The 11,753-nt window shown below is 39.8% G+C and overlaps 1 protein-coding gene across 1 annotated transcript; it reads right to left on the bottom strand.

Moving 5' to 3' along the window:
- Window positions 1–3,186: 3,186 nt before the first annotated feature.
- Window positions 3,187–11,394, bottom strand: LOC128739733 (transmembrane protein 26). Its single transcript, XM_053835231.1, has 6 exons — window positions 11,201–11,394; window positions 10,472–11,139; window positions 5,601–5,769; window positions 4,979–5,050; window positions 4,370–4,642; window positions 3,187–3,520 (listed from the first exon to the last, which is right to left on the bottom strand). The coding sequence occupies exons 1-6, from the start codon at window positions 11,392–11,394 to the stop codon at window positions 3,187–3,189; spliced, it is 1,710 nt and encodes a 569-aa protein (XP_053691206.1).
- Window positions 11,395–11,753: the final 359 nt, after the last annotated feature.

Raw genomic sequence — 11,753 nt, 5'->3', positions numbered from 1 at the left:
ACCAAAACAGAACGTCACCATCGTGGGACCGGAAAAAGGGCAGCAGGAATTCTTTTTTGACCGTTGATCGTCAAATGGTCGTTATGTACGGCTTAGTGAATTTGCCGCACCCACAAATTGCCCGCCACACCAAACACTTCTGGGCAAATTTGTCGACCTTCTTCTTCCGGAACTTCTCCGGAACATCCAGGCGGGACTTGCCGACGAAAAACTGTAGACTCCAGATTTGCTTGGCACCCGTTTTAATAGAGGTCTCGTTATCTATTACGATACATTTCGGCTGCACCAACCACTTTATTTATTTGACTGACTTTCGGTAAAGCTTCCTGGCGCGGGGTTCGGTCACCGTATTCCATTTATCGGTTTGGTTAAGCGCCATCCTTGCCTTGAAGACATGAAGTCCGGCCCAGTTCATTATCTGTTGTACCAGACGCATAAATAGATTTTCTGGCCAGTTTCGGCCTGTGCTCGGAGCAATTCTTTACATTCCTTGCCTTCACGGGGTCGGCCGTCTTCGCTTTTCTTCGCTGTCAGGTTGCCGTTGGGTAGTCTGGGGCTCCTTGAACGATTATAACACACGGGGCACGGTTGAATGGTCAAATCCCAACTGGTTCGCGATCCACCTGCGGAACTAGCCTGGATTTTCCACGACCGCGACCATAATTTTTTGCCGAAGCACTTCTTGCTTGGAAACCATCTCAATAACTACTTGACAGATTGTGACGAAAGTTTGCACATGTAAACATTACAGTCTAAAATAGTTTTTCTCAAAATTTCATTAATTTTTACCCATACAATAAAAGTTATACACAAAAGAAAGTGTTGCATTTTTTTTAAACAATCTGAAAATTAAAATGAAAGTTTATTTTTGCGGATGCTATTCTGTGGTACACACATATCCATAATATTATGTATTTAACAAGCTCGATTACACTGCAACTGCAAGCAATAAAGTTATTTTAAACATTGAATATATTAAGAGACGGAAAGCTCCAGCTTACAGTTGCTCCAAATACCGCAAGGGAGTATAATACTCATTACAATTTTCTTCCGCTCTCTATACGAGCGACACGCTGCGATTTTCCATTAACCTTCTCATCCCCCGCCAGATTACAGTGAACGTTAGTTTCATTCGATACGCTTACACACGTGAGTATAGCTGTAGCGCGTCCGTTTGCAACCTAACTGACCTACGGTCGTGTGGCCAATATTATCATCATTCGATGATGAAAAAAGTGCATTTAACAGCGGGCAGCTGAGTGAACATGATATCACACTCAGCGCAATATAAACACAGATACGCCGTATGATTGATAGCTTTCTCGGTTGTTTATCCCCGTGTTTGCGTCGGTATATTTACGGGTCGGTACATTTTTTGTTTAGCTCAAATTGCGAACAATTTATTGAATTTTTCACGAGCTATTGATTTAAAAATCGCAAGTCAGTTGATCGTCGATAAAATAACTGAAAAAAGTCTATGCATTCGCTTCAGTCTACGTCGTGTTTTTACAATTTTTTATTCATAGTTAGTGTCACGCCTACTCATTATCTTATTTTTTAGTCTCAAATTAAGACCGATGAAGATTTCAAAAGATAGTCGGATTTCTAGTATTATCTTATTGCATCGTTCGCGTGAAATTGTTTTGTGAAGTACGTTAAGCTGCTACTAACAGTTGGGTAACGATACTAAACACTTGTCGCTTTGCAACAAGAATTTTCCGAAAAAAGGTCACGTAACAGAAACCCAGCTGGGAAATGGCTCTCTTCCACGTTACCTCCACAGATTTCACTAGATTAAAGTACCTAGTCGTCACGAAAGTTGTGCCGCCCCACCCGTCGCAAATCATTCGGCTGTAAATTGTCAGGTTATGATTGCGGTCAGTCACGCACTGGGACTCGTTTATTTCGCGCTCGACCATCTGAGCTGAGCGGCAACCGAAATTCTGCTTTGGACACTTCATTATCCTCACTCTACTTCGGTTCGGTGTAGCAATTCGGTATCAAAATATGAGGTGCAGAAAGACAGATTCATAAGGATTGGATCCTTATGAGAAGTTAAACCCAAGTGTACAGACTGGGTTGACGGAAATTATGTCTCCAGTATATCGTTACATTTTATTTCAATATCTTGCTTGTTGAAAGCTTTCGTTTTGAAGATAAAACATAGTGAAGGTTGGAAACTATTTAAAGCTTCTAAGTGGAGCTCCAACAAACATATTTTTCGCAAAAAATAAAACAAAACATCCTTTTTGATTGTAAACTTTTAGCCGCGTTGTCTTCATAGTCATTATTTTTCATCTACCGCGTTTGATAGGTATCACAACGATAAAAGTATGTAAATTCCAGAGCAGTATCACTTTTCCCTCATTTAAAATATTCCTATCATTATGGTACCATTCATCTTTCGGCACGGATCATATGACACTTTAGCTTGGGATTTTATCTTTGCGTGAAACAAGGATAACTGCCAGCTCACTCATCATCCAGTATCCGATTATGCTATTCAAAAAATCATCACGGCACGGGTTGAGTTTATAAAATATTGCGGGAAAAAATTAAGGCGGCATTGATGGTACAAATGTTTGGTTTAAGCTTACCAGTTAAAGTTTCATGCTTACCAGCTCCCTGATTGATAAATATTGTTGCTTGGGCTAACGAAGATAATGCTTCTATTTATAACAATAATATAGACACAGACGACCTGTTTGAAACCAAGCTCTACAATGTTGTTTCGTCACAGGATAAAATTGCAAATTTATTGAATATACTTTTCCTACAGCATTTGACATAACTTCAAATTACACATAAGGCAAGAAGATACATATTCTTGTGTAGAAGTTTGTGCAGGCGACACAGATTCACACTTACGAGACAACGAATGACAAAAAACGAAACCGAATTAACCACAATATAAACGGAGTGGGGCTCGAACGAAATGACGTCATCGTTGGCGTCATTGTCACCATCATCGATGTTATTATAGAGTGCTGCTGCTAAGACCGAGTATCATTGTCGTCGTCAAGCATTGTGCTGATTCTTTGCCACATCCGGCTGTTTGCGTCGAAGGTACAAATTCAATCCAAATCTAGAAAAGGAATCACATTTGCTAGTGTATGCGGATTAGTCCCGAACCTTCTTACCGTCGTCTTATTGTGGGGCTCGTTCGTTCGTTCGTCCCGTCAATCCTTATTCCGAAGTTGATCCTGAAGAGGATGCCGTACTTGACACGTTCCTCGCATGCTGCGGCTTCTTCGAGCGTCCCCGACCAGTTTGCTTTTTTTCATGAATTATTTCGAACTCACTTGTATCGTTATCGTCCCACGTATTCCGCCCACCAGCTTGGACCGTCGCCGTCTGCGGTGAAACGACAGCATCTTCAGCATCATCATCTTCACCATCATCATTAACAGCGCCATCATCATAATCAATGTTGTCAAGTTCGCTTTCACTGAAGTTTCTGTCCTCCTCAAGGCACCGTTTGCTACCGCCACGGTCGCGTGCGGTTCGGCGTTGTTCTTTTCTGCGAAAGAAAGAGTGAAACAATCAACGTAAGAGCGAGACCAGGCTTCTACTTTGGTATGCTTATTATGGAGGCGTACTGTCATTTAATGATAATAATCAATGGAGAATAATTTTTGGATAACGAAGGGTGAATTTGGGTATAAGATTGAATATGCAAAAGAAAGAAAAGAGTTTGAGTATCAAGTTGTATCACAGAATATTTCGGTTTAATATTATTTTTTTCTAAAATCTGTTCTTTAGATGAGTGTTCTTGACATTGAAGGTTATTTTGCAATTCAACTTTGTATACCTACGTATTTAGAAAAATTATTGTGAGCTAACATCTTTAAATGACATTGAAGCAAAGATTTTTTTCCTCATTTATTTTCGATCAGTATCTTTTTGCCACTTATTGTGCCAATCACCTATGTCAGGGGAGACGACCCTAACCAAATAATCCTTGTATGATGGGACCGGTTTCGCCGGCTTTTTTAGCTCGTGTGTGAAGGCGTGACCCAGAGATTTTTTTAAGGGAGGGTCTGTTTGTATTTGAATGTTTTACTGTGTGATCAGGCCTTTATTGTACTCCACTGAGGAGGAAATTCTATATATTTTTTGCATTTGACCTTGAATCCTTTAAAGTATTTTCCTCTTCATTTAGCTTAAACAATTAACTCGTTTCCATGAAACTGATTGATATATGGAACAACTTTCTGCAAGAGTATTATGTATTAAAACCTCTCAGCTGAGGTAGGCAAATCAGAAAGTAAAATGGAAATAGTTTTAATGAGGTATTTTTTTCGTATTATTAGTTGAGCGGATGTTGAAGTGGCAAAAAAATAATCGATTTTCAATTACGACTTCTCACCTGTCAGTGGATTTTTTTGTGCCCTCCCTGCTGCGGTTTCGCTGACTTTGCCGTTCACTGGTCTGCTCCATCTCCGGCAGGTCGTAATCTATCCGGCTGTCATCCATTAGCGTTGTGGATCTTCCTTTCCTGGACTTTTCATGACCCTTTTTATTGTGCTTTTTTCTAGCCTCGACCTCACCGGTTGTTTTAGTTTTATTTTTCCGTTGATTCACTGCCGTTGGACTGCTTGCTGTTGAATAACCGGTGTCCTTACGAAGCTTCGAAGATGTACTGTTCGTAAGGATAAACACGGTCGGTAGCCCCGGAGAGAAAGAAAAATTACCATGATAAACAAGGTTCATGGGCATCGAAAACAAAGATACAAACAACAATCAGCCCAGAGTATGGGCGGATGCCGTTTTGGTTTTTCGTTCCAACGAAAACGATTCTATGTTTCTAATTAACATTCCCAGTGAAGAATCAGTCGGTTACCGTTTCTTCAGCTGGCTTATATCAAAACATGCAAAATACAGCTTGGAACATTTTCGAGCAAGAGGCAAAAGGATCGGGTGAAGATTGATTGTAAATAGAGCATGAACCTGATGCGAAATAGTCTACAGTACCTACCTTCTCGATTTGCGTTGTTGCTTTAACTTTCGTGCATCGTGAATATCTTCTTCATTCAAATCAGCAACTTTCCTGCTGTAAAGGAGAGGAAATATAAGTATATCAACTGTGCAAAGAAAGGTCACGAAACAGCATAAAGTGAGTGTAATTAAAATATGGAGTGTCACGGCTCTAACGACTGTAAGGTGTAATTAACTTTTAGACTGTGGAGCAGAATGAAGAGCGTGAAACAACTCTGTTGTGTGTTAAATTGAGAAAGTCAAAATCTTTTGAAGAAGGTGGAAACGTTAATTTTGATTTAGGCCTTTCCTTGGTAGTTTCCAACATCCACCCCGTAGAAAGATACACATGCCCATGAAGGGAGACATCGTATACATTGCTGAAACTCAAAAATTATAAAAGGATATTTCTAAGCTGAAAATCTTAAGTGAAGTAGCCGGTTACGTTAGGTTGAAACAGATTGAATGATTCAGTACGATCTGACCGACCGAACAACGATGAAGACTTTCATTCAATAACACTTAATTAGGTCAAATTGCTTTGTTTGCCACAGCAGAGAGGAAGTGGATTCCATTCCACTTCCGGTGCGGTGCGATGCGGACGCAATAGCTGGTTTGCTTACCTGCGATGAGTCTTCCTGAGCTGTTGCTGTTTCGCAGGACGTGCTGATCTGGCGTTGTTGGGTTTTTTCTTCCACTCTGATGTGGAAGATTTTTTTGCCGCCTTTCGGTTTTCCGAGTTAAGCACATACAATCGGTACAGTTGTAACAGTATTACCAATGTGTTTTTACCTGTGTGGTGAAGAATCATTGTCGTAGGCATTTTCCAGCGCGGTCGGTGGGTCATTGTGCCGAAGTATGCATGAAAGAGAAAACAAAGAAGAAAACCCATTAAATTGGACCGGGACATAAATTGATTTCGCACGTTAATAAGATATCCAGCTTCGTACTGCAAAGTCCACTGGGAGACTTGAAGCCTTGTATCGATTTTTACTGGTAATAATGGTTATGTTCTTCTGAGTCGGTTCAAGATAAGATTTCTTTGAATCAGTTTTGCTTTTCGTAAATTGATACATCGTGCCTGTCCAAAGGACCGTGACTACATTTATTTTGACGTGATGTGCTTTAGCTTAAGGAGACAAAATCCATTTTTTACAGCAAGAGAAATTGAATTCTTCATTTCACTATATTTAAGGCGACAAAATCGGGACACCTCAATTTAGCAATAAAACAAATTTGCTAGAAGTTTAATCCATGAAACAATTTTATATCATTTATGTGTGTATCGTTAGTAATTATCAAACAAATTAGCATTACTTATTTGGACTGCATGAAAAATTGGCGAACTTTGGAGTTTACCATTGCCATGAGTCAGTGCAGACTTGTTGGCAACCAATTTAGCTGCGTTTGTCCAAGATTTTCGAAATTTATCTATAGTTGTTGCTTGTTGTTTGTGCTGGGACAGCTCTCTCTAGACCAAAGCCCAATACCGCTCGATGGGGCGTAACTCTGGACTGTTAGGTGGATTCGCCTCCTTCGGTACAATATGGACTCCATTAGCATCATACCATTCCAAAAAATCTTTCGCGTAGTGACAGGATGCCAAATCAAGCCAAAACAGCGAGGGTACATCATGGCTGTGTAGGAACGGTAACAATCATTTCTGCAGGTATTCTTCACGGTATATTTCCTTGTTAACCGTTCCCGTAGTGATGTAACTTTTGCTTGCTCGACCACCATATGGCATACCACTGCATATGGCCTGCCATACTAAATATTTTTTGGGGAACTTGGTTTTCTTCTGCAACGCCATTCCGTTTCATGGCAGTGTAAAAAGACATACCAGAAAGCTGTTTAAAGTCTTCTAGGACATACGTTTCATCGTCTATTATAACGCATGGAAACTTCGTTAAATATTCGCGACAAAGCTTACGAGCGCGTGTTTTGGCCGTCGTATTTTGCTTATCATTACGGTTTGGCACAGTCCTCGCCTTGAAACACTTCATGCCTTGTCGTTGCTTAGAAGTGTGCACGAATGTTGGCGACATTTTTATTTCACGAGCAATGCAATGGTACGTACAGAAAGATCTGGTCTCCTCCGTAATATTTGTTTTACCTTCGCATCCTTGTGGTGGTTTCTCGGATTCGTTTTTGTTTCACTTCTCTTTTTCCTAGCTGTTGTCAAACGAGTATCGAACGATTTTAAAACACTGTGAATAGTGCTTGGAGAAAATCCAAGCTTTTTGACATTTTTTCTTAACGAGAGATCCGGATTTTCATTGCGACTGCACACAATTGCTTTTCGCGCCTGCTCTTCTTTAGACGCCATTTTACTCTGAGCGCTTGTAATACCTATAAACAAGTGTTATATTTTCAGAAAGAACAGACATACGTCTGCCACTCTGCAAAATATTTCACTCATTGTTAATGTATTTCCGAAGCTGTGTGTGTTTAGAGGTGTCCAAATTTTGTCGCGAACAAGCCTTATATGAAATGTTCCAAAAAATCTTTAAGACTTTAAGTCAATTTTGATTCATTTGATAGTACCGTCTCAGTCAAGCAAAATTTCAAAAAGTTAAATATTGGACATTTATAGAACTAGTTATTATCTACAAAATTGCTGAATGAAGTTTTGCTGTGTCGTTTGTATCTATGATGACATTCTCGGTGCTACTATTCCGCTGGTAGCCAAGCGAACGTTTATTTGATTATCAACGGGGTTTCAGCCCTATACCACTATAAATACAAAAGTTACTGTCTAGTTTCATTCAGCAAACTTGTAGATAATAACTAGTTCTACATATGACCCATATATAGTTTTATCAAATTTTGCTTGGCTGAGGGGGTACTGTCAAATGAATTAAAATTGAGTCAAAATGATTGAGCCATCCCTGCGGTCATTATTTGTTAATGATCCCACAACAACGAATGAAGGACACAGCAGCATCGATATTCATTGTTCAAATACGAAAGAAACCAAAAAGGATGAATGAGAACGCTTTTAAGGTTTTAACTGCCAAAGATTCTCAGTAAGGATTAGTGGGTACAGGTGTACCCGCTTGGTCAGATTGCGTTGTAATTTTGGTTGATCAATTGAGGGTTAAGGTTTTTCCGTATAACATATACTGCCCCTCACTCAAAAGCTCCCTGAAGGATAAAGTTTATGCCACTTGGCGATTAAATTTCGCATTTACGGTAATATTGAATGATTGCAAAAATACACAAAATGACAAAATCCGTCACAAAAGTTCTTCCAAGGCGTATTGCTGCAAGACATCAGCAGGAAGTCCGGATTCTTTCAACTACATGAAACAACAAACAATGAACAAGCATTCCAAAAACTGTTTCATTCTTGACCGCTGCTAATTTGTTTGAAGTTCACGTTTGCCGGTTAAATTTTCATTTATATGCTTGAGATATCACTAAGAAGTAAAATCAATAATTTTATTATAATATGTTCACTGACCATCTTACCCACACTAGCAGTTGTCCATTTCACCCCATCATTATACATTTTTTTAAAGCGTTCACAATTTTTCATACGCAAATGAAATTACGTATTATTTCAATGCAGACGTTACTAGAAAAGGTATTAAATCGAAATACTTCATGCTATGGGCAATATTTTGGAATTAAACCGCTCAAAAAGCTTAATTTCGATGGACAAAAAGTTACATCCAGACGCAGAATCATTTCCAATTTTTAGTTTTTCTGTACTTTATCAAAATTGGAAAGCACTAAATGATGATGGAAACGTTCAGACTTCATGAGATAGCAAGATGGCTGGATGCCCATCAAAACATTTACGAATTTTAATGCCTAACTGGTAGAAGCAACCACCTGTCCGCCTTACCCACCCTGTTCGTCTTACCCACAGTTCCCCTTTTAATTGCCGTTGCCGTGACGTGACGTAATTTCTCAGGGGGGTCATGAATGTGTGACAAAATGTGACAAGGGGGGAGGGGAGTTTGATTTTGGTCAAAATTTGCGTGATGTACTAAATGGATGTCGCCTAATAACCCAAGTAGCACCGGTTGTGGCAGCCGATTTGTTACTAATTTTAGTCATAGATGAGTTGCTGCTATTAAAAGTGCCAAATATGTGCTGCTTGGGAAGAAGATATTCGAGTTTGACCAAGGGTACTGAGGCCTCGAGATCTTCCCAAGTTATTTGCATACCTTGTGTTGTGGTCATGAGTTCTGGCCGGCAGAATAATATTATGATGTATGTTTGAATTTTTCTGATCGTAGATAAAATTTTGGTATTAATTAAACGCTTCTGAATTTGAGTTATAGTCGCGATAAATTATAACGTTGTTGCGGTTTGGGTTTTCCGCAGGCCGACCGCGCCTGTATGGTACAAACCATAAAACTTATAAGACAATCCCTCGAGTAATTCAATGGGTGGTACTGCGTGTGCGCCCACCCTAGGTTTTTAGCCACTCAATTAACGAAAAAACTGATTTTTGGCATATTGTTGGGATTTATCAAAGGTTTATCGTCTACCAAAAATCAGCTATATATATTTGAAGAAACCTGAGAAATTGCGATGAGCAAACAGCACCACCCAAGGGCATATTCGGTGGATTGCTATACTTCAACAGCAGACCAAAAGGAAGTCAGATGGCTTATGTATTGGTGTTTTTCAAGTGCTGCCAATATACCGGCAATATATTATGGAATTAAATACTTGCGATGACAGCGACATCATGCTTTAGTTAGCCGCTAAGCATCCCTCGAGCCTTCAAGACATAAAACCTTTTTACACCTCTCATTCAATGCTTATTAGTCTGTTGTCTGTGGTAGTAGTAGCACGAAGAATGCTGTTATTTATTTACTATATGAATAAATGTTCTCCAAATTTCACTAAATTACGTTTAGAATGTATGTTATTGTTTATGCAAGCTTATTCGCTATGATCTCTTCGCGATCGCGCTTATTCGCACTGCAAGATCTCTTTTCTACTTACGGAGTTGCCCATAGCTGAATGCATTAAAAAAATTTCAACATATTTTTTGGGTCTATTCTTGAAGGCGGGTGACCTGAGAAGCCAAATTTCGCTGCCCTGCCACTCGCATTTACCTCGGTATTCTGCAAATCGAGTCGCATGCCACAAAAAGGTTCGTCTTACAACTTTAATGTCATTCGATTCAAATCGACTAACGCCGAACGAAACGCGAGTCAGACCGAATTTATTAATACCATGGCATCGCCGGCACAAGTGCATCACGAATCGTTCCTGCACGCTCACAATGGAAATCCCGGTAATAGTCCTAGACTGATTTGAAGAATGTCTGTAGACTCATTCGAAAATAATAACTATATTCCACGGCACTCGAAATTGATATGAAAAGTCGCTGCAAAAATGGCAATCATATTTTTTTGATTTGGGAAGTTTCAACACAGAGAACAGACTAACAGCTAATGACATATGACCGGCTATGCCACTTTTCTTAAATTAAAAATAAACACTGTTGAGTTAAAAGCGTACTTACATGTAAAAAATATATTCATATAGGTAATAATTTTGTAATGAATAATAATTAGCAGCCGGAAGGTGAGAAAGGGGGCATCCTGGAGTAAAATGTTCAGCGCAATTCCCCACACGTCGATATTGCAGCAGGCAACGTTACAGCAGTGGGCGTCTTCCTCTTCAGATTGCAGTGCACTTCCGCCTCCACGAGGCTTCCGCGCCCGTGTGGCCGATAGAACAATCGTAAACTGCAGCAAACTCCAGGACCAGATGCTTAGTGTCAATAGTACCAGCACCGGTTCGTTTGCAATTTTACTGTCCTTAAAGGAGTCGAAAAACTCGATTATGTCCGCCGCCGTACCGATATATACCAACAGCAGCTGGCTCAACTGATCCCGGGTCAAGTCACCCTTCGGCAACATCCAGCGGCCAATTATTAGAACCAGCATCAGGAACTGTTCAATCAACGTCACCCAAGTATCGGCATTCAAATGTATATCCGGTAGTTGAATTTTTACTCCGAGCATTTTGTTCAAGTCCTTTAGATCTTTTCCGACCGTGGCCGCGAAATTGATAGTTTCGTTCAAAACCTGATCTTGAAAAAGGGAACGTTTTTCTAGTTTGTCCAACTCCAAGAGCCATATTGCAGGAACTATGGTGGACAAATAAATAAATACCGAAGGACAGAACCTGAAAATATCACATTTTTTCACTTCAAACCACTCTTAGATTTAGGTACACTTTAACTAACCATCGCCATTCCTGATTCTTTTTAATTGCCAACGTAAAAATTCCCTCGATAAACAAAACACCGATCGGAGTACAAAGACACCAGTACAAGGGATCCTTCGTATTCTGGGTCACTTGCCATATGGCGATAAATCCGTGGGTACTAAAGATTATCCTAGTAATAATCGCTTTAATTGTGGCCAGCAATTTGGCCATTTTGGCTAGTAGAAGAAATTCGCGTGCTCAACTTTACGAGCCAACCAATGCCAACGACTGAAGATAGACTAATGGCCCTGAAACGGGACACCCACTTAGGCCGTAGTGAAATATTTTAATGCGATTACCGATTGAAAGGTGTGAAAATCAGGCTAATTCATAACCGTATCGAAGAGTCATTGTACAATAAAAGAGGATCGATTTCCACGGACGGGGAGCAATGATTTGCTGTTTTTGCAAAGGAAATAACTGTCTGGTTAAAGGATTGCATGCAGAAAACTTTATCCTAGACGTAGTGTTGAGGACTAACATTAATTTATCGGGTCTCTTTTTGCAGCCAATGAAATAGTAAGGTTATA

The sequence above is a fragment of the Sabethes cyaneus genome, chromosome 3 (genome assembly GCF_943734655.1).
Source record: "Sabethes cyaneus chromosome 3, idSabCyanKW18_F2, whole genome shotgun sequence".
Taxonomy (NCBI): domain Eukaryota; kingdom Metazoa; phylum Arthropoda; class Insecta; order Diptera; family Culicidae; genus Sabethes; species Sabethes cyaneus.
Note: the sequence above shows the minus strand (reverse complement) of the source record. Positions and strands in the feature narration are given on the sequence as shown.

Coding starts and splice junctions, on each gene's coding strand:
- LOC128739733 (XM_053835231.1), bottom strand. CDS start 11,394: ATGGCCAAATTGCTGGCCACAATTAAAGCGATTATTACTAGGATAATC. Junction 5,051..5,600: donor CTCAGGAAGACTCATCGCAG/GTAAGCAAACCA, acceptor CCTTTACAGCAG/GAAAGTTGCTGATTTGAATG. Junction 4,643..4,978: donor CAACAACGCAAATCGAGAAG/GTAGGTACTGTA, acceptor CCTTACGAACAG/TACATCTTCGAAGCTTCGTA.